The 24,559-nt window shown below is 31.1% G+C and overlaps 1 protein-coding gene across 7 annotated transcripts in view; it reads right to left on the reverse strand.

Moving 5' to 3' along the window:
• Positions 1–5,606: 5,606 nt before the first annotated feature.
• LOC134691273 (insulin receptor substrate 1-B-like) overlaps positions 5,607–24,559 on the reverse strand; it is a 33,890-nt gene continuing 14,937 nt past the window's right edge. For 5 of the 7 annotated variants that reach the window (XM_063551700.1, XM_063551695.1, XM_063551699.1 and 2 more), the window contains exons 5-13: positions 22,256–22,398; positions 20,017–20,166; positions 18,144–18,224; positions 16,575–16,700; positions 15,858–15,890; positions 13,540–14,000; positions 12,572–12,730; positions 11,366–11,482; positions 5,607–8,456 (exon numbers count right to left, since the gene is read on the reverse strand). In XM_063551700.1, the coding sequence (XP_063407770.1) occupies positions 5,728–8,456; positions 11,366–11,482; positions 12,572–12,730; positions 13,540–14,000; positions 15,858–15,890; positions 16,575–16,700; positions 18,144–18,224; positions 20,017–20,166; positions 22,256–22,398 (3,999 nt within the window). In that variant the 3' untranslated portion in view covers positions 5,607–5,727. The remainder of the gene's footprint in view (positions 8,457–11,365; positions 11,483–12,571; positions 12,731–13,539; positions 14,001–15,857; positions 15,891–16,574; positions 16,701–18,143; positions 18,225–20,016; positions 20,167–22,255; positions 22,399–24,559) is intronic. The other 2 variants (XM_063551701.1, XM_063551702.1) reach the window with 2 other exon arrangements.

The following is a 24,559-nucleotide window of genomic DNA, read 5'->3' on the forward strand; positions in this document are numbered from 1 at the left end:
GGTAAATCCCAAGCTAATTTCTAATGATTGGTTAAATAATTCTCATTGTTTATGCATTCAGACATTAACGAAATATCCATAGATCAGCACAATATAACTGAATTATTTGGGTTGAGAAAAAGCTGCAGAGGAGACCACCTTAACTAATTATCTTGTTGACCAACATGGTTCAATATCACAGAACAATAGATATAAGAAGATGTAGTATGAGTGACATCAAAGTCACAATTTGTAAATGTAATCCATTAAAGGTCCAGGTACAGTCTTCAACTCAAAGCATTGCCTCACACCTAACAGCTAGCTATAAACTAAAACAGCCCCAAAAATGATTATATTAGTGTTAAACCATTCAAATGGGAATGATCTTATCAAAATAATAAAAACAAGAAACTAGAAAACAAACACATTAAATTTTCATTTTCTTTATTGTATAACAACAATAAAATTTATTTATTTATCACTTCAATGGTGATGCTATGTTGAGCAGATAACAAATAACGTTTCCATAGTAACAAACAAAGCATTATCATTAACATAAGCCAAGGAATACACTTATATGTATCACATTACATTAATATAAGATTTTTGTACAAATTAAAAATTCTGTTATATATATATATATATACATTAATACACAATTTTAAAATAACAAATCAAGCAGGGGCTTTATGATACAAGAGTTATTTTAGATAAATGAATAAAATCTATGTAAACTCTCTATTTTACCTTTCATACAATTTCCCTTTTTCATAATTAAAGTTGAACTGGAGTTCTTTCCCCTTTTATGTACAATTTTGAGTAGCAATGTTTGGCTCTAAATTTAAAGTATTTTACAAATAATCACGATTTATAAGTTTTATACACATTTCACATTATTACTGTTGCCTTTACTTCATCAATCCTGTGATTAATTATTACTGACAAGTGGATACTAATTTTCAGTGATTTACACCTCCTACACAATGAAGAAAATTGAGACAACTAGCATATTAAAATATGTGACATTTTTTAAACTAATAAAATGGTAAATTACTGTTTGTATACATGTACAAATTGTACATACCTATTAGTTGTGTCATTCCACAGTTTCTTACTTGCAATATATGCATGACGTATATAAAATGTATACTAAAAGATTTTTTTCAAACACAATGTTTGATAAGAATAATATAATTCCTACCAATTTTAATGAATCATATCGTCGCTGGTCTTCCAAAATGTTGTTAATTACAAATTTTTCAAGAAAAAAATATCTAACAAACAGGCTTTTTTAAAATTTTGACAAAATGCATGCCTCCAAAATGTTGTATGTGAACTGAAACATTTTTTTGAAAAAGCAGTGAAATAAAAACTTTGAAATTTCTGGATTATCCGAGAACTTAAATTATTTTCACAGAAATAAAGAAATATACAATTATCTCATTCTCAAGCCACTATACAACGATTTACAAGTTTTCATACAACATTTTGGAATCAAACTTTACAAATAACTGACATTGGCAATTTTGCAATATGTCTTATTTCAAACGTTTTGATTGGTATAACTGTATGCTATTTTGTATTACCAAAGATCTCCTCCCGACCAGACCATTGGTGTCAAAAAGTATTTTTAGCCAAAAATGTCATATACAACATTTTAGAAGCCCAGCATAGATATGCATACTTTGACAATTTGTGTCTCTTAAGTGATGCTCAAGGCCAACATGTTGGATAGGCCAAAATATTTGAATATTCAAAATCTAATTGCAAATGTTGAAAAGCAGACAACCCCAAAAAGGACCGAAAGTAAAACCAAATTTAGAGAAGAAATCTGAGATTTGCTGAATAAGATATTTAAAACAATTACTACATTTTTATAACAGCAAATTTTAGTCAATATTTTCATGTCTTGTTTTATCAACGTAAAAGAAGTTAGGGCTATTTCAGGATGAAATATTTGAAGCAAACTGTGTTTCAAATAAGATTTATCATTTTTTGTGTTAAAATCGGATTAAATCTAAATGATTAGACAATCACAACACTCGTCTATAAAATTTCTGTTTGATCATTCTCTAACTTAAGAACTTGCTTTTCTCTCTTAAAATACATGTTAATATGGCATGCATTAAAAAGATCATGGGTGTCATGTTAAAACAATTATTATAGGTCAAAATGTCCTCCAGTAAAATATTGTTAAAATCTGCATATATAACAATTAAAACAGTAACTTTTTAACATACAAATACATTTTTACATGTAGGAAAAAGTACTTCTCAAACATTCAACTTTTCACAACATGGACACAAAATAATAAAAATGGCCATAAAATTATATAAAATGGGTAAAAGAAAGTAAAAAAGCATATAAGGCCTGATGTAGCTTACAATTTCAAATAAAGAGGTACTCGCAATAATTATTAAGGTGGCACCCAACACTTTAACTAAAATTATTTTGGCTCGTTTAATTTTCTTAAAATTTTAACAAAGTATTTTTTCTGACCCTTTGAAAAAAATATAAAAATTTCAAAATGTTTGAACCAACCATTTAATCAGAAATTACACTGGTTATTGCAGTTTGACAAACACTTGGTTTGGTCATTGAGAAGCTTAATATTCCCTTAACAACACAACATCATTAAAACGTTCTGCTGATTTTACAGAGTTATCTCCCTGTAGTGTTAGGTACCACCTTAAGTTCCTACATTGAAGGTAAAATGACAGTGACCTTTTATCAGTGCTCAAATTTCCATGAATGTTTTCAAGACATGTTTTTTTTTAAACTTCAATAAAGGTAAAAAGAGTTCAAATAACAAAAACAATAACTAAATTGTGTCATGTGTACAATTGTTTGTCTGTTTGTCTTTTTCATTTTTAGCCATGGCGTTGTCAGTTTGTTATAGATTTATGAGTTTGACTGTCCCTTTGGTATCTTTCGTCCCTCTTTTAAGAAAATCCAATAATCATACATAATTTAGTGAAATAAACTATAAATAGAGAGCTTTTTATTTCAATGCTTCTTTTCCCTGACAATACACAGACATTAAGGATTCATTTTACATGACTGATTAAAACAAGTATGGAAGAAATAAAAACATCAGTACATATTATTTGTTGGTTGCTGATTTTAATTTATTATTTGGATAAAGGCTATTGAAGAAAGTTTGTAATTTATTGGGTCAGTACAACTGTACACATAATTTTTCAAAACTATGAAAACAAGAACAATGTATTTAGTGCATATAAAATATAAATTTTTTCCTCAATTAAATAAAAATTTAGCCCAAAAAATTAACAGATCTTTACAAATAAATTTCCATAAACTTGAAGGATTTACAAGTTAGAATTTCACATTTTTTTTAATTGAAAACAAGATAAAATATATATCTATATCCTTAAATTTATGCCATACCTGAATGCCCTTAACCAATGCAATAAAACTGTGATAAAAATTAATTGAAAATAATAAATAAACCCTTAAATTCTCCAATACACAACCATTGAGAAACAACACAGTACAATATACTTCATAATATGGATACATATATATATGTAAATATTCTATAACATAAATTGCTTCTGTGTCATGACTGCACAGCATGCCGGTTTCATTCAAATGACTTTATAAAACAAATTCACCTTTAAGTCTAGTGTGAAAGTTCAAAAAATTAATCTAATCGTCAAACAAATCTGTGAATTTCACTTGACAAAAAATAACACCTTAATCAAGCTATACATTAAATGCTGCATTTGAAGACAAAATTTGGCTGCTTTACATTCAAACATCCTTAATTTAGTACAATGTTAAAAAACAAAAATTAACAAAAGACCTTATAATAAAAATTACCCATAATAAACATTTCTTTAACAAACAATTCAGAACCAAAATATAACCCATAAGCTTCTCAATTAGCTGGCCTAACAGCTCCATGTGTAATTATATATAATAAACAATCATAACAATAATCAAATAATATATAATATAATCAGTTTAAATGTCCATATTAAACCTACAAAGTCATCTTCATTATTTGTTGAACAGTTGAAGTTACACATTGAACCAAGTCATGTTTACTTTTATATTATTAATCTATCCTATAGCTTGTGTTGATTTGGTCATTTATAGTCCACAGTTGATTTGGTCATTTTCACCTGTCAAATGTGGACAATAGGTCATCTTACAACTCAAATTTAACATTACAAAATAATCATATTTGTACTAAATCTAATTATGATGAAAGGAAAGGTAATTGACAAGTTAAGTAATCCTGGTATCCAATTGGACACAGATTTTTACCGATATGTACTGAAAATGACCAAATCAGCAAAAGCTGTAAGGTAATTGCATTTAATCCCCCTTTTATTATCCAAGTCTCATACTCTCTAAAAAAAATACATATACTTTTAGACCATGTAGACCATAGATCAACCTTTAGGAATTTTCAAAGATATTAAAATAGAAGTTATAATGTCAATGTAAATTATATTAAAAAGTTATCAACTCCTTTGACAATGTTTGAGATTGAAGGATGTTTGCGTGTCATGTTTTGGAATTTATGTCAGATTTTCAATGTCCTCTGGTTTTATCCATTTGAATGCCTTTAAAATATTTGCACATGGACACCCATTTTTCTTTTTTTAAATCTTGTGCATGTATTATTATAAGCCATTTGTGAAAGACTTCTAAAATCGTATTTATTCTTCAATAGTTTTTGAGAACTTCAACTGGTCAATTATAAAGCTATGAAAAATCAAGAGAGAACATTTTCCTGTCAAAATTCTGATGGCTAATATCTTGAAAACAAACACACTGACCCCCAGATTTTGTCTGCCTTTTATAATCCTCGATCAGTCCCCTATCATTATAGACTAGTTTTATGGAAAGTTATTTATTTTGAAATTGAGCAGCAAACATCCTTAAGTAATAATACAAAGACCATGAACAAGATGAATCAAATGGCTTGAAATGTTATATACGCAAGACCAATGGAGAAATTATAAATATTGTCCAATTGTAAAATAAATTATAAATGTATCTTCTTTTGAAGCCTGTACATGTATAAGTAAATAAATATATATCATAACACTTAATGACAAATTAACAATGCTGAACATGAATGCCTTCAATCTAAATTCACTGTTTAATGTAAATGTAATCTGACTTATCCTGCCATATATGTAAAATAATACATTTGAAATAAATCTTCTAATAAAGACCAAATTTCAAACTTTACCAGAAATTCCTATTTGTTTGACAAACACTCGTCACATAACATCTAACCACATAAAGTTCTTGATTATTCCAAATATTTTAAACACATTAAAAAATAATATGAATTGTTTTCACACATATAACATGTATAATGCATGCTATCTATACTTTTTCACTCACATTTCTATCATGTCAATTGCAGAAATAGAACATCTATTGTATATTCCAAACTGAAATAATTTTGTTCATATCACAATATCACTATATTACATTCACACTTGTTTGAATATTTCAAGCCATGCTTTACATTATCATGATTATGATCTGTATAGTTTTATCAAACTTGCATTCCAAGATACATGTAAAATAATTTACTAATGAATTAGAAATGACATTAACACTTTCAAGCAAATTTCTGTTTATCATTATCAGACTTTCATTTTAAGACAATATCTAATTTACATGAAAGTATAATTTCAAGTATTTTACCTGTCTAGCTTTTTACAATACACATGATCACATGATTTGATTATCAACCAATCATTCTTTGGAAAATTTCCCATCTTGTTTACTAGAATTTTTCAAATTTTCAGACATATTAAAATCAATTTGGGCGTAAGAATTAGGCGGTAAGGGACCAGAATCTTCTGCTGTGGAAGCATGCCGGCTTTTAACCGGTTGTAATTTTATATCATTGTCTATGTTTTCCCTGGAACCTAAGTCCAGAGATGCATAATTAAGTCCAGGTGTCGTGAGCTGTTGTTGAGATGAAGAGAGTTCTGAACTTTTAAGTGTGTCACTTGGAAAATTCATCGGTTCATAGGACATTGTTAAATCGGAGCAACTATGTCTACTTGTGTTTGAATTTGCACTATTTTGAATTTCTACTTTTTCTACCTTTTCTTTAATTTGTAATTCTAAACTTTCAGCTGGAAAATTCATACCTAATAGATTACTCTTGTTTGAAAGTTCCAATGGGCTAGTGGATATTTTTGATGATGTGCTACTATGCCTTGATTTGCATTCCTTAATATCTTTTTCAGTGGGGGACTCTACAATTTTCAGTTCCTCCAAAGATGAAATACTGCCTTCAAACACATCTGGAAGGATTTTAATTTTTATATCTAATTTCTTCTCATTTCGGTGATTTTCTGGTTTACCTACTTCATTTTTAAATAAGTTATCTTTCTTACTATTTTTAGAACTAATTAACTGATCACTTGTAATGTTTTGATTTCCAGGGGTTATTCCACCTAACAAGAAACGTTCAGTTGATTTAGATTTGAACTCTAGGCCAACGTATTCGTCACTTTCAGGAATTGTTTCTGACAAGTTAGGATTAATAACCGTTTTAATTTGAACACTTTTCTCACTTTGAACACTATCACTGGCTTTTTGTTTAATAGGTTTGTCTATTGGACTACTTGGTACAACTGTACCGCTAATTTCTTTGAGAGAGTTATCTTTTCCTAACTCTTCTTCCATAGAAGTATCAGTGATAAATGACCGCACTCTAGATGGCGCTTTAATAATCCCTGGCTTAATATCTGAATTTTCTGGATCAAAATCCATATATGAATCCAAATCCACATGACATGCTGATCCACTGTCTTTCAGAGTCTCAATACTAGATCCACCCGACTCATATTCAGAAGCAAATGTTTCTTCCTGTTCAAACTCCGCCCCTTCTGTTTTTCTCGGTGGTATAGGAGGGGCTTTCTGTCCAGACAGCCCTGATACGACTGCTGGGGGAAGATCTGGCTCAGAAGTCCTCATACTTTGTTCAGCTGAGCCTGGTTCATACTCCATGTATGCACTATCGTCATTATTTTCACTACATATCATATCAGATTTCATGGCTACACTTTCAGGTTCATATTCCATATAGGGACTACTATCAGCCATAGATTGGTTCTGAGATGTATCCATTGAAGGCTCTGAGCCTGACGATGTAAGATTAAATTCATTACCACATGAAAATTGTACGGGATTTGTTGACTCTGATGTAGAAACATTTAAAGCTCCAGGTTCGTAATCCATATACATACTATCCCTATCGTTTTTCATTTCTTGAATGTTTAATCCAGTTCCTGATGAATTATTAGAAGCTACTGAAACTTTACTTCCATTTTTCTTTTCTTTTTCTTCCGATTGTTTTTTATCTTTATGTTTTGACTTAGAATGCCAAGATTTCTTTTCTTTTTTATTTTCACTTTTTTTCTCGTCTTTAGTTTTTCCAGCTGATGCAGGTTGATACGACATATAACTCTCCTCCTCTGACTCCCTCCCAGAACTCGCTGGGCTACGACCTTTCACAGAGGGACTACGAGATCCAGATGGGGAAACAAAATTAATTGGACTAAAAAGTGAACTTGGTGGAGGGATGCTGTCTGTACTGCTACTGTTGGTTGATGTGGAAAAACCAATAGATTTTTGATTCCCAGAAGGCTTTATGATTTTGATACTTGGCGAAGAGGTAGCGTCCTGTCTAATGGGACTTGTCAATCCAACAACAGCTGGCGAAGAACTAAGACTACTTGTGGATGATTTATTTCCGACACTTTTAGGATTAACTGTCATATCAATGTATCCTGGAGCTTCTGATTTGTCCAAGCGCATATCTACATACTCTGATTTTTTATTACTTTTTGACATAGAATCATTTCTTTTCAGAGATTCAGAAGACGAAGCTCCAGAAATCTGACCTGTTAATGATTCATTTGAACGTTTTATATGGAGTTCCTTTGAAGTTAATCGTACAGATTCATAAGATCCTAACTTTCCACGTGCACTTGTACCATAGCTTGAAGACCTTGGCCTATGACCTTGAACAAACACTTTGCCAAAACTTGATGACCTTGGCCTACATCCAAAACTATCACTTGATGTCCTTGGCCTCATATGCTCCATTTCTATAAAAGAATCGGAATCAGAAATTGAGGATTTGATTGACTGACTTGGACTGCAACTTAACGAAGAATCCATAGTCGTGTATGGGATCATGTTCATGTTACGTAATTTTTTCTCGATTAAGTGTGGCGCACTCGAACTCCTCCCATTGGTTGATACATTCTGTTTGGGCATAACAGGATGGTGTAAATGTTGAGGTAAGAGTTTCCGCGGAGGTCTACTTCCAACAGAATACGCTCTTTTTGGGAATTCCCCTGACATGGAGTCATCAGATAGGTAGCTGACTACTTTATTTGGACGAAGATTCATGTCAACAAAATGATTGTGTTGTTGTGTTAATGGAAAGTTTCCTTCCCCACCTAAAAAAGAGAAAACAAATATTTCAAAACACTTTCAAATTAATTCTGTTTAAACTTATACTGATCTTATGCAATGATTTTCCAGACCTCATTATGAACAAACCAATAGCCATGGCATAATTTTAACTGACTTCAGAGTTTAGAATTTTCCCTTTAGTAACTTTCCCCCTTGTTTTTACCTTTCAATTATGATTTTTGACACTATCTGATTCAAAGATTTGTTTCAAAGAATAAATATACAATTAGTTCTCCCATATTATATAAAGGTTAAATTGCTTATGGCAGATTTTACAATAAGAAGGAATTATTGTTTTTGTGTATCCATCAAAAAAGCAATTGCTGAAACTGTGAAACAGACTGTGTAATGGAGTAATGCATTATGTTATTGAATAAAATGTGTCTTTCTGAGTAAATAAAAATAAAAATTACTCTGTGTTTGTGTTTTTTGTTGGAATTAGAGGGTTTTCAATTTCAAAATATTGGACATGGAATAGACATCATGACCTACTTTACTGACATCCAGCTTATTTGGAGTGGAATTTTGAAGTATTATTTATAAGTTGAGCCTTATCACATGGACTTATATTTTAATAAAAAGTCTTCTTTTGTGTTTTAATCATAACTTTAAGGCAGATTTTTATTGGTAAAGGCTAAAAAAGGTAATTTAATAATATTGTTGCTAACGTCACGTCTTTTCCGTCCATTGTGGTATGTCACGATCGCAATTTTCTTGTTGGTTCTCAGACAGGCAATTGTAGTTATTTTTATCCCGGGTTTTATAAATAATTGAAAATAGCAATCATATTAAATTTGGATGACGTAAGGGGGTCAAAGGACATGAGGAATCAATATCATTGGCTGTTTTATTTTTTGCGAACGTTACTACTTGAGGTTTCCGTCCAAATCAGTGTCACGTGAGCAACATATATTTAGATCTGTAACTCTCCTGTATAGGAGTTACGATATCGCCCTTTGCAGAATTAGATTCGGAGTCAGTTCCTTCACATGATGGGGTAGCAAAGAAGGTTAGTTGTATGTAATATCGTTACAAGAGGACCTTAAATGTATTCCGTCCATCAAAAAGACGTTCGCAACAAAACGTAATGTCATGATAGTAGATGTTGCTAATGTTACTATTACGAATTGGTTTCATGTGTATTCATTTGATATAAAGTACACCTGCAAATGACATTCTGTATATTTAGAAATTCTAAACCAGACTGTACAATTTTATTACTCCAGGCATATATTAAACATCACTGTGTGCATACATTTTATCTTTTAAAGATGTTGTTGCTCATGTTACATGTCCAAATGTCGCTAACGTTACTTATTTTTGTCTCCGTCACGTTAGCAACATGAAAGTAGGAGACAGAACACAATACTGTAAAATCTGCCATATGTAAGCTAGCTGCAGTGTTAGTTTATTTATATATCTATTTATAGTAGATTGGAAAACAAGTTCTGCAACTTATATTAATCCCTTTCCAATTTGCTGGTGCGAGTGCTGCCTTGTAGCAATGTAATAACAACCCAACAAAGTTCCTGTACTAAGAAAATAATAAGACGCATAAGAAAAGCTTTCATTAATACAAGAATCACATTTTCAGAATTTAAATCTATTTAAGGAATGACTGTAATATTTTTTCTTTCTATGAAGAAATAACAAAAAAAATGTGGTGCACACTGAATAACGCGTGTAGCGGGTTATTTACAGTGTGCACCAAATTTGTTATGTTATTTCGAATAGACAGAAAAAATATTAGTCATTTCTTATAATTTAATTCTAAATTCCATTTTAAACCGTAGAAAACCATGAAAAAACATTGATGACGTCACGGTCACATGACTAAATTATGTCTATGGGCTGATAACAAAATAGCATCAGCCAATCAGAAGACGCCTTACATCCAAATTTAAATCTGTATTGGACTATACCCAATGTTGTATTTTCATTTGTATCTTTAATTAAATTCTGTCTGTACAGTCTATCATGGAATATTGATAGTAATTCATAATATCCTCTGTCTTTTAATGTATGTACACAATGTACATGTATGTGGTTTAAGTTATACATTTAAAAGTAAACCAATTTTGATACTTTTAACCCCAAATTGCTCTTCCTTAACATATTTTCATTGTATGTAAATGTTTCATTTTGATTTAGTCCTGAAGTAACAAATACTGAAAATTAAAAAAATTCTCGCAATTTTTTCATCAATTTGGATTTTTTAAAAACTTCCATTCATAATTTCTGGTGTGATTTTTCCAAAAAAATATGCAATCACATTAACTTATAAGATATTTCACTTTTGTGCCAGAAAAGGCTTTGTTTTGGCTTTTGAATAAAAAATGCATGCATTAGTTGTTAAATGTACAGTAATTAAATCCTTAAACAGCTATTCTGTTAATTAAAAAAAAAAGTGTAACTAAATAATTTACCTTCAGTTTTTTTTCCCCCCATTTTTTTAAATTTTTTATAATAGATCCTTTTACAAGAGATAAAATAAATCATGTCAAGAGAGCAGTCTTCACGACGAACTATTAAATCTACAGGCCCGGAGCTCAATTTATGAAATTTTTTAGTTAGATTCTGTTGGCCTATAGATATGATTCTTACAGGCCAAAGAACAATTTCACTAGCCTGGGCTGCCACTCAGCGTGAAGACTGAGAGAGGAGCAGATGTTATTTTCTGCAAAAATTAACTCATAATATCAGTACTTTTAAGAAATAATTCATAAAAATCAAACAGAGTATCCATTTACTTAACCAAATATTCTGGATTCCTATTTTACAAGCATTAATGAGAAATCAAAACAATCAGAGTTCATTGTGTCATCATGCTAGAACTAATTCAGACAAAACATGTGTATAAGGACATGCTTTAAATAAATTCCTAACGACTTACTTCCACCCTCTTTGACAGGAGCTAATGGTTGACTGGACGGTCCCATATCCATGTACGCAGACTGTTTTGTTGATCTGATAGGTATTGGAGCTGTACGAGATAACTTTGGACTTCCATCTGAAAAAAATCATACATGAGGTGACATTTGTTCATATATAGACATGTTAGATGTATATACATGAGATAAGTCCCTTATCCTTCTGCTTTTTTTTATAGGGATATCATGACATTCAATTCAAACATAGCACAGACCCACATCTCTCCCATTATTTGACAGACAGAAGTCTATATAAATACAAAATTGTTTGATCAATAGTATGTATGTGTTTTGGCAATCCTTAGTTGGAATAATGTTTGACTGGTATAGGAGTAAACATTGTTAAATTTTATCAATTACAAACGAAAGTGAACCAACGCCTGGTGAGTCTGTAGTAAGGTAGAGTCCATAAAGTGGATACCCGAGGGTATGCAGGGTGGTTATGATAAAAAAAAACGTTAAAATGTAGAGAGTCTTATAACAACAACACTTTAGGGACTGCTGCAGAAATTTATTGATCGACATGCTTTGGTGTCTAGGTTAAATTTTATACAATTTGTTCATTAACAATGTATTGCACTCACTCAGAACAAACCAGGATTTTTTTTCAAGTTTTTAAAGATATTTATTGAATCTGAACTTTTCATTAGAGTTTTAGATTGTAAGAAATGCCACTTTCAGCACTTTGGTGTCATTTCATGGCCCTCAGTTTTAGAGGAAGTCAGAATCCAACCTTTAGTAGGAAAACTGACATTCCTAGTCAATTAAGATGTGAGTCAAGTGTCATGCCATGTGCAGGCTATAAACTCAAAACCTCAGTGTTGAAAGCCAAGTGATACAGTAGGTCGACTAATTAGACCAATCACCACTGAGGCCCCATTATCATTATGGAGTGGACATGCTGTTTCTCATGTTTTATCTATCATGGCTGTAATCAGGTAATGTTTTCTACTCAGTAAAAGATAAAACAGTGAAACATGATTGCTGATGGTTATTGGTGAATCACTCTTAATTATCTCAGTGTTTTGCCACCATCAACTACCAACAGTCACCCTGTCAAACGGTACTAAGTTTACTTCATGGGCTGCACATTTGGGCATAAAGTTAAATGTTATTGCACAGAGCAAGTATTAAACAACAGCTTAAACCTTTCAATCATCATTAAATACCTTTTGATGATGTAGAAGAGCTACTTCCAACAGTCATATCTATGTAGCCTTGTTCTGGTCCAATATTTACTTTCTCTGAACTCTTGGACTGTTCAGCTGGGTTCATTTCCATGTATCCATCTGATGAATTAATGGATGAGTCGTGTGAACAAGAAGATCCTGAAAATATAAGCTTGTCATCAACTGCAGGCCAAGAAGCCTTATCAAAATATATTTACCATTTAATGTTTTTTTAGTTTGTTTCTCCTTGTACTTCCTGTATTTCAGGAAAACCAGGTTCAATCTACCATTTTCTACATTTGAAAATGTCTACCAAGTCAGGAATATGACAGTTGTTGTCCATTCGCTTGGTGTGTTTTGTCATTTGATTTTGCCATGTGATTATATAATTAGGGACTTTCAAATTGAAATTTCCTCAGAGTTCAGTATTTTTGTGATTTTACTTTTCACATACAATTTTTTTTGTATCTGGTTTTCATCATAAAAGTATGAACCTTCATTGAATATATTGATACTGTGTAAATGGATATTTTCTAACATTTTCTTCAGTATACTACTTCAAATAGTACTTGAAAGACAATACTGAGGGTTAAGATGGGGGTCCTTCATTTCTGTATTCTTTCAATTTTTAAGGCTATTTTTCTCTATTCTTTATACTTTTGCCCATTATTCTCTATTTTTAATATTTTTAAAGTACCTCATTTTTCTGTATTACTACATAAGTCAGACGCCTTCCAAAACCAATACCATATCTTTATATTTTTGGCCCATTATAATGATTATTCTTTATTTATTATATATTTTTGGTTCATTATTCTTTGTTCTTTACATTTTATCACCTCATTATTCTCTTTTCTTTACATTTTTTGCCCATCATTTACTATTCTGTAACCCCCCCAATCTACTCTCAATACTGATAAACAATTTTTAGTATGAGAAACAGTCTCAAGTTAACATGACATAAATACCTGGTCTAGAGACTCTCTGACTAGGTGGTGTTTCTGGCCTGGAAACTCTTTGACTTGGAGGTGAATAAGGTGTTCCAGGAGATGTAATGACAGGAGACTGCTGTTGACCTTGTGAATTTGTCATGGGACCAGAGTGTTGCCCAGGTGACATAGCCATGTATGATGACATCACTGTTTCTTGTGTACTTTGCCCAGGGGACATAGCCATGTACGCTTTGTCTGTGTCAGATTTGTTTGAGCTTTGAGTGACGGGCAAACTGGAAGATCTTCCATGGATTGGTTGAATAGGTGAGATGAATAACTGTTTGTTGGTTGGCTGTTGCCCTGGCATCATGTCTAAGTAGGGGGTGTTTTCCATGATGGCTGCTGAATTCTGACTATGGCTCATATCCATATAAGTACTTAGTGATTCCTCTGTAATTGGTAAGCTGAAGGATTCAGGAGTCATTGATCGTAATGAGCTGTAATTCAAAATAGATTGAATTTACATAATATAAAAATGTAAAGTATTCAATATATCCTAATTTTGTAGGTCAAATGCAGTTTGATTTATTTCCCTTTGAGAAGATGTTTTCATACAGCATACATAGAGATGTTGATGTACTCCTCATATTAACTTTTTAACACTTATTATTTATGTCTTATTCCATGTATTATACATTACACAGACAATTATTTGTTAAACTTTTGATTCTTAGATTTGTTGAATGAAATACTTCATTATACTAACAAATAAACTTATTAGGTCATCCACCCACATTTTAAGCCTACACCAAGTCAGACAATCCTAGCCATATGTTGTTAACTGTTTGCCATGTGTTGGTCATGTGTTGTCTACTGTTTGCCATGTGTTGTAAATCTATTTTGTCAGAATAATTGGGATGTTCTTGATGTCTGTTGTATTGTCAATCGTCATTTGTTTTTTGTAACTTCTGTTTTAAATTTTTGGTAGAATATATTCTTTATGCATTTTTATGATTCTAGATTTCATTGGTATACATGTATAGGTAATTCAATTGTTCAACAAATAAAAAATTCTAAATGCCTTCAATGCAGAATTGGCAAATCTTCAAATATTCATCAAAATAATATTTTCAATTATTTCAAGAAAATAAAAATCTAAAAAACAATGAATCCACAGTATACCCATTTATCTTATTCACCAGAAGAGAATAAAAGTTTATTCTAAAAACAGCAATTTCCCATTAAGCTACCCTACCACTTTTCGAGGCAATGATAAAATCTAAAGTAACAGGAGGGAATACTTTGTATCAAAGATAATGTTTAATATTGCTAGAAAAATATTGGGTGAAGTGGAAAAAAATATTTAAGGTGATAAAGCTATATAATGAAATATTAATGAACAGCCTTCAAGGTAACTAATGGCATCAAACATTTATCAAATCATGCATTTAAAGCACTGCAAACTTCATAGAGTTGTCAATCAGTTGTATGTAGTTTGCCTCGTTTTGTTGCAATCAAATTGATGAATCTATAAAACCAAACCAAAAGTCTGAAATCAGCTTTTCAGCAGAAATTCATAATGTCGGTAATGATCTTCTTCTTACACATCTCATTAAAGCATTTCCACAAACTTTGATCATGCAGTTGTATCAAAGATCTTAATAGTTGTTTTCTTCTTAACCAACCTTGTTCATATATACAACTTTGAGATATTTTTTCAATGTGTATATCGAAACTTTTGCGGATGGCTTTATTCTTTTTTTCTCTTCTTGACCAACTTTTATAACTTTTGTAAGATAGCCTTTCAATGTGTTATTTTATTTATTTTTTTAATTTTAGCATAAGTAAATTAATTTTGACCTTGGGGTCAATTAATTTTTCACTTAACAACGGAATAGCTTCGTAGCAGTTACTTATATAAGTCTTTCTTAACTGTACACAGGACATAATAGCAAATGCTGTGTTGAAATTTTGTACTCAAATTAGCATACTTTTTTTTATATTTTTCCATGTGAATAAAAGATTCTTAAAACATTAATCTTTAATTTTTGCTAGATGGATAAATTTGCAGAAAAATATCAGATACTTCATGGCAAACATGCTATACTATTCACTGAAAAGGCAAATAAAGCATGAAAGAAATATCTAAGCCTAAGGGTCCAGTACAACCTAGAAACTAAATAATATTTTACTTTGTATTAAAGTTTGCTGCGAGGGTAATTCAACATAAAATTGACATGCTATTGTACAACCCAAATGTATATATGCATTTGAAAAATAAAGCAGTGGTAACTTTAACATAAGGACGGCCAATTATCAAAAATGCAATGATTTAAATTTTATATAAACCATACCTCGTATTAGAATTATCTTTTGTATTTTCATATCTAGGAGTATATATACAGTATATTTAAATATTAATTCAATTTTAATTATAACAAGGCACATTTCATTGTCTCAAAATCTTTTGCTATGGAAGTTTTTATAAATTCAAGATAAAAATTGCTTTCTGTTTTAAATCAAATTTTTCATTTTGTGAAAAAACTCTCTGCTCTTTTTAGTTATTCAAATTTTTTTAAATTAAACCAATTTTATAAATATCTATATACAAATTCATAAAGACTAGTGCCAACTCGTTAGTCATTATCTTTTGTTGTTGTTTTGCAAGCTAGTAACATATGATTCCAATATTTTTGGAAATTCCTATTTTGTTTGGTGAACTACCAGCCTTGTCTTAAAGCTGCTGTTTTTAGTAGTATGATGTATCTTTAGAAATTAAAAAAAAAACCTCACACCTATGATATATTCAAAATATTTATTGTAAACCAATCTATAATTTTCAAAGTAAAAATATAACTCAAATATAAATTGGTGTGAATATATAAAACTTTCACCTTTCCATAATGAACTCAAAGAGTATTTGAAAATAGCAAAACAAAATTGCCAAGAATTCGACTAGAAAAGGCTCAACACAAATAAATATCCACAAGATTTAAGTTGGTTTACAGTACTCAAAATGTTTCTGTCTTTGGATTCTGAAACTTTTAAAACTCTGATCTTGTACAACTTACATGGGTTCTGGACTGGATCCATATCCTTCAGGAGGTAGTGATTTGTGACTAGATGCCCTTGAACTTGAACTGTCTGACCTGTCCCTTGGAACATTAAATGTTGATGGTATATTGGCATAGAAACCACTGCAAGAAAAATAGGCAGTCCATGGTCATGAATATATCATTTTTATGATAAATTTAGTATGTTATTGATTTAAATTGAAATGGTCATTTTGACCTACGTATACACTCAATGAGAAATAAAATTGAGAATGGAAATGGGGAATGTGTCAAAGAGACAACAACCCAACCATTGAAAAAAACAACAGCAGAAGGTCACCAACAGGTCTTCAATGTAGCGAGAAATTCCCGCACCCGCAGGCGTCCTTTAACTTATATTTTTTTGATACTGGTGATGATTTCTAACAGTGAATAATAATTGTTGATTATTGGTGATTCACTATGACATATTTCTATGTATATTCCTTATGGTATTATATGAGATTATCCTCAATAAGACTGCTATCCCACTAAATCACAAACAATCACCCTATTTTACAATGAATCTCTCCTGGGGAATCTCTCAGTTTCTATTTTTCACTAAATTGAGTTTATGTATATGGTATTTATACACTGTATGTTTATTTCTATGATAACCAGACTTTCTGAAATAGCAAAATATGTGATATTTGCTATCAATATTTTCTTTTTTTTTCTTTTGACATTTAGTCGAAAATAATATCAAAACATTTTAAGCCTGTTTACAATTTTTTATCCACATACTTTTGTCTAATTCTTTCTTTACTCAAACCATTCTATTATAGACTTGCCTTTCCAGAAATTATTGTGTGCATTTATTTTTGTGATTTTCTTATTTAAGACTAAAATGCAATTTAAATTATTGCAATATTGAGAAAAATCCTATTTTATTCATACAATTTTGGATTTTTTCCCCCAAAATGGGAGTTTTAATTATTGCAATGATAACACTGTTGCAGTATTGGCAATAATAAAAACAGCAATTATGTCTGAATTTACATTCTAACATGACGTCCTTCAAACGCTATGAGTACACACCCGTGGTAAAATATGAATATATTGCATGGGCTGTTTTAGTCGTACTCCCAGGCCATGTTTTTTCATGAATGAGCTTCCCCACTTCATAGAATGATGACGTAAGAATATAAGCATTTTACAGGAAAATACACGCTTGCAAAACTGAAAATCATCACAACAAGGAAACTTAGACTAATGATGCTATAATGTGTTATGAGCCATATTTTTTTAATACATTTTAAAAGACATATAAGTAAATTATAATTTTTATTCCTCTAAAACTATCTAAATATGTTATTGTAAATGTCACTCTTTCAGTTTTCTCAGTTTTTTACGCCTATTTAGGAGTAAGTTTATTTATGAGAAAGGCAAACATTTTCATAGTGATTTTACCTAGGGTTGTCCCTTTATGCCAATATTTTACTCCTCGCTTTCGATCAGGGTAAAATATTTGTCATAAAGGGACACCCTGTGGTAAAATCGCGATATATTCAAGCCCCATTAATTATTTTTTAAGTGTACAATAACTACCTGTTCATCATGATATTATTTTCAGGAGATCTAGGCAGGGTCGCCACTGACTGAGGTCTTTGAATGGATCTTCTAGGACTGCTGAAAGAAGACATAATGTAAAAATATCTTGAAAGATTTTTTTTTAAAAGTCATTGCTTTGTGACATCAAATAGTTTACAATGGAATATGAACGTTACATGATGAATAATTAACTTCTTTTTGACTTTCAATATTTTTCTTTTACACTGATTGTTTTGAAATCTCAATATATATAATGTAAATTCTTTTGTCTCACGTGCACTCGACAATCTATCAAAACAATGAACAGCTTGACAGATTTTTTTTTAAAGTCATTGCTTTGTGACGTCAAATAGTTTACAATGGGATATGAACGTTATATGATGAATAATTAACTTCTTTTTGACTTATCTCAATATATGATTTAAATTCTTTTGTCTCCCTCAATAATCTATTAAAACAATGAACAGCTTTTTTTTCTCTCTCTCAGATTCCTAGATACGATTGTCTCTTTGTTGATTCTGAAACCTTTTCATTGACAATGAATACAAATTGTTATAATACTGTAAATTCAGCAATTATTGGGATGTTTCTATTAATGCGAATAATGCAAATTTATGTAAGTATTGCAATAATAAGAACTTGCATTTGATAACGTAGATCCTTCTGCAGATTTTTTACTACCAATAATTAAACCCTCAATTTGTCCCTATATCTGAATTAACAGTAGTACTTTTTACCTTTTACAGCTAGATTAAGTCTCCATGTTGTTTGTGTGAGTTTCTTGTTTTAATGACACCATAAAAGATGTTTGTTTAAACAGTTAACTTCTTTAAATTCACAGTTTGACACCTCATTAGTGTTATTTTTTCTTGTGAAAACAACTTTGTTTTTATAGCGAATCGATAAATCATGTTATTTTGTTTACAATAAAAAGTAAGCGCTTGAACAACTTTCAAATTCAGAAATCAATAAAAAGCAGAAACACTTTTTATCATTGCACCTCCTTTGTTCTAAAAGAAATTACTTATAAACAAATATAGACCAATATATAAGGGGCCAGCTGAATGACGCTTTTGGTGGCCTTCAGCTGTTGTCTGCTCTATGGTTGGGTTGTTGTCGCTTTGACAAATTCCCCATTTCCATTCACAACTTGATTAGAAGAACTTTTAACATTGAAGCTCACAGAATACCCTAATACTCCAAAAGATTTCTGACCCCCTCCCTCCAAAAGATTTCTGACCCCCTCCCTCCAAAAGATTTCTGACCGCCTCCCTCCAAACATTTTTGTATTGTGTTAACTAACCGTTTAAGTTTTTATGTGATTCTTAATGAGTACCTTCTTATACTTTCTTTTTGAAGTTTTCATTGTCAACTAAAGTATTCAGCAGAAGGACATGCATTAACGTTGAACATATTTAATAAGCTTATAAAAAAAAAAAATTTATAAAAATTTTCTCGCTCGAATTGTTTTACATTGTCATTTCAGGCCTTTTATAAATGACTATGTGGTATGGGCTTTCTCATTGTTGAAGGGCGTACGGTGACCTATAGTTGTTAATTTCTATGTCATTTTGGTCTCATGTGGAGTTGTCTCACTGGTAATCATACCACATCTTCTTTTTTATATACAATAATACACCACTGTCAAAACTGTATATAAAGGTCGCCCTTCTTGGACCAGAGAATCCTGATTTTAAAAGAGTGGTGATCTTTGAAATGGAAATTTATAATACATAGCCATTACTTCAGTGAGCAAGAATACGTTAGTGGGCAAGAATAGGGTTGTTTTCCAGCATAGATTTCACCTTATATCAAGCAGGTTTGACTGTATATTTAACAATCAACAACGACCTTCACATTAGATAATTACCCAGTATTCTTTTTACTTTCACTGTGAGTTCTCTGTCGTATTGTCACATCGCTCTCACTGTCTGCGCTGTCTCGTGATCGTCTCAATGTGGAAGTACTGGTAGAACTCCTTTGTCGGAAAATATCTCCCCCAGAATTCTTTCTCATATATCTACAATCCACATGATCCACATATATTAAAAATCAATATTTATCAATGTATTTAATCAATGTCTGTCATGTAACAAAAATGTTTTATTCAAATCTCCAATAATTTTGAATTTATCTATATATATATTACCGGCCGTAGATTAGTTTTGATCCTACAATTCTTATCAAATTTCCGGAATTAAAATTTATTCCAGTTTCAAATAATTTTTCGTTTTTATTTGCATGATTCAGAGCTCCAGATAAAAATTCACATATTGGGGTTTTTACCCACCATTTTCTTATATAATTGGGTGATAAAGTTTTTTAATTGCATTATCAATTTCAATTCACCCGTCAGGTTAATATCACATTGGGTTTTTCACCACCAAGCTCCTTAATGTATTGGGTTTTATCATCGACACAATATTGAAATATTTAGGCAATATCAACCCCTTTTTTTCCCATCTATGTTTCTTTCTTTTTTTAGCTGTTTTATTTGGTTTAGGGTTATGGTGAGGGTTATTTGCTAGCTGTTTTATTTGCTTTATTCACTGAGGAGCAATTGTAGGTTTAAATTGTGTCCCGTTTCAAACCTTTTGCCAGTTTTGTATTTTCTCACAAAAACGGATATGTGTATTCACAGGCACTCGTCTTATACCTTAAAGTTTATATAATAAATTCTGAGACCAGTGCCTGTGTGCATGGTTTGTGTATTCATCAATTCTAAAATGAATAAAAAATAGTATATAAACTCTTATACTTGAATGATTTTGTTTTATTCAATTTACATAAATCTGGGTTTAGTTGACTTTTATTTAGAACTTTTGGTTTCTGATGCTTTATCATTTCATAATTGATTTGGCATTTCACTTTTTCCAACTAATTTCGTTTTTGATGAAACTGTGTTTATTAGCGATGTTCTCGTTATGGTATGCACACACACCCGTGCGTTCGATGGACATTTCCTTAAAACACTGACTGAGTCTTGTTATCTTCATAACTTTCCCTCAGCTTTTCAAAAGAAGCCGAAAACATGCTTCTATTCAATATTTTTACTTTCGTTTTTTTTCATTGTATGTTATGATAAATCCCGAGCAATGCGAAAATAATATGACACACGCTAATTGGATAAACGCAGAGAAGATCGAAATGTTTACAAAAACATGTGTACCTATTGAGCAACGGAAAACTCAAACAGGGACTCATCTCAGTTACTTGATGCAGGGATCTATTTTTAGAACGACAGGAAATTTCCAATTATAAATATTATAAAAATAGTTTACGCGCAACTGTAAACAGATAAGGGTAAATAACGCAAATGGTAGCCAATAGAAGGGTTGAGAACTCATGGTTTTGGCATATTATTGGGTTTTCCGTTGAATTAATTGGGTTGTTGAACCCTTCAATGGACAATTGCATTGGGTTTTCTATTATTTGTATTGCGTGATCACCCAAATACGCAGCTTATCTGGAGCTCTGCATGATCATTAAATTTTATAAAAAAAAAAAAAAAAAAAAAAAAAAAAAAAAAAAAAAAAAAAAATAAGACACAATAACTGATTGAAGAAGTGTGTTATCATTTTTTGGGGGGTCATTTTATAAGCAGAAAATCCCTTGAGAATACCATGAGATTACCCAAAGTTGAAACTATTTGGGAATAAATAACATAATTATAGAACCCTCAAAAGTACATTATTTGTAAGCAGATGTTTAGTGATTTTCATTTATTGGTGTGGTTCATAAGTGCTATTAGTTTCTCGTTCTCATTTTTTATATAGATTAGAATGTTGGTTTTCCTGTTTGAATAGTTCTAGTAATTTTTAGGTCCCTTTATAGATTGCTGTTCGGTGTAAGCCAAGGCTCCTTGTTGAAAACTGTACTTTGACCTATAATGGTTTACTTTTACAATTGTGTCTTGGATTGAGAGTTGTTTCATTGACACTCATACCACATCTTCTTATATTTATCTAAGAATTGTTTCACTACCTATATCATGCATATGGTGTACGAGAACATATTATAATTTAAATAAAAATATATCAAACCCCAAAAAAGGGGAAAGAACTTTTACAAATTCATGAGCACTATTAATAATATAAAATCTGACATACACAAGTAATTCTTCATGGATATTCTGAGCACTAAAACTATCTTCTAACTGCATGTACAATTCTCCTGGCCCAGTGGGAGAATGTCTGCCGACTTCCATGAAGAAAAAATTATCTGTGTTTGCATATCTTCTTATACTGCTCAACTGTAAAATAAAATAAATAATGAATAAATAGAAATGTGGATTTAATTTAGACAGCAACCAAACAATACAAAATACCAAGTCATATATAAGGCAAGGCAATATTCATGTGAAGATTTCATATATTTCAGGGGCGGATCCAGCCAAAAAATTTGTAAGGGTTCTGCGGAACCCAGTGTCTCGTCTACTTTTGCTGTTAATCACAGGCTCAACAAAAATGAGGAAAAAAATCAATAAAATTATTCCTGTTGATACTATCTTTTGATCGTAAAAAGCTTCTGTCCAGGTTTGGTAAAAATCCAAGATAGTTTATGAATCTAATAAATGTTTTAAAACTTTAACTGCAGACTGTATGTAATGTTAACTGGAAGAAAAACTAAGTCCATTTATAAGTAAAATACAGATACACAGGTACAAAATTTTAACAAAATTTCCTTCTCGATACTAGCTTTTGATCATAAAAAAGCTTCTGTCCAAGTTTGGTACAAATCCAAAATGGTATAGGAAAGAAGAAAGTTATTAATTCAAACTTTAACTACAAAGTGCATGTGTTGTTTCCTGGCAGAAAATCTAAGTCCATTTAAAAGTAAAATACTGAAAAAATTGAAATTTATTTTTAAAAATTTACTTCTGGATACTATCTTATGATCATAAACAAGCTTCTGTCCAAGTTTGGTAGAAATCAAGTATAGTTTAAGAAAGTTATTAAAATTTCAAAAACTTGAACCACAGAGTGAATGTAATGTTTCCCGGCAGAAAAACTAAGTCCATTTATAAGTAAAATACGGAAAAAATGGAAATTTATTTTTTTAAAATTTACTTCTGGATACAATCTTATGATCATAAACAAGCTTCTGTCCAAGTTTGGTACAAACCCAGGATAGTTTACGAAAGTTATTCAAATTTTAAAAACTTTAACCACAGAGTGAATGTAATGTTTACCGGCAGAAAAACTAAGTCCATTTATAAGTAAAATACTGAAAAAATGGAATTTTATTTTTACAAAATTCACTTCTGGATACTATCTTATGATCATAAACAAGCTTCTGTCCAAGTTTGGTAGAAATCCAGTATAGTTTAAGAAAGTTATTAAAATTTTAAAAACTTTAACCACAGAGTGAATATTTGTGGACGCCGACGACGACGACGCCGACGGAAAGTAGGATCGCTATGTCTAGCTTTTTCGACTAAAGTCGAAGGCTCGACAAAAAAGGGTGGGGTTTCCTAACCCAGAGTAAAAAGGGGGGGACACTTATATATATGTTGGCAATAAAATAAATCTGTGATAGATGCCAGCAAATGTTGAAATACAATAATGTTATCTCCTACATTTACATACCCTTGGTAATTGCTCTAGAATCAAATCTTACTGAAACACATTTTAAACTAACAGGGACACAAGAAATGAGTGATATTTATTGATAGAACAATTAGGAGATAATTGTATTGTATTTTGAGCTCTGACAGAATCAATTGGGGATTTGATGGTCGCAAATTAATCTTACTGGGGAGGCGTTCCATTCTAATAAATAAAACATATAACTGACAGAAAACAAAGTTAAAACATGTATTTAAAATGTTTCATATGCTGTCTGTGCTTGCGCGTATGTCCCATAAAATCAATTGTTAATTGATGCCTTGTAAATAAGTGACGTTATCCAACCAAAATGAACGTTACACACGTTGTTGCATTAGAAGGCATAATCTCCTTGCATCTTGATATCTGTATTGGACACCATATAATCAATGCTATATATAAACTGCTTGTATTTTATGATCTCTTATTGGAAAATACATTGCTACATTTTAACAACTTTCATCTTATCTGAACTTTAATTGGATAATGTATGATCAACGGTAGATTTAAACTACTTGTATCTGTAGTTGTTTTGCAAAATATGTGATACAGGACGTAGACCTTTTTAAATGAGATGTATTTCAATACCATCAAATACTTTAAATATATCCATCTTTAAGTACTCTTAAAAAGGTTGTGTAAGTCTGCACATAATCAGACAGGAAATTCTAATTAACACTTTATCAATTTAATTCTGGCTGAGTTAACCACATGAAAAATTGTTTTTATGCAGACAAAAAATTGTTTGTGCAAAGTTCATGGAAACACCTGTAATAAACATGCAGACATGTAAACAAGCTATGAAAA

This window comes from Mytilus trossulus, chromosome 11 (assembly GCF_036588685.1).
Source record: "Mytilus trossulus isolate FHL-02 chromosome 11, PNRI_Mtr1.1.1.hap1, whole genome shotgun sequence".
NCBI lineage: Eukaryota > Metazoa > Mollusca > Bivalvia > Mytilida > Mytilidae > Mytilus > Mytilus trossulus.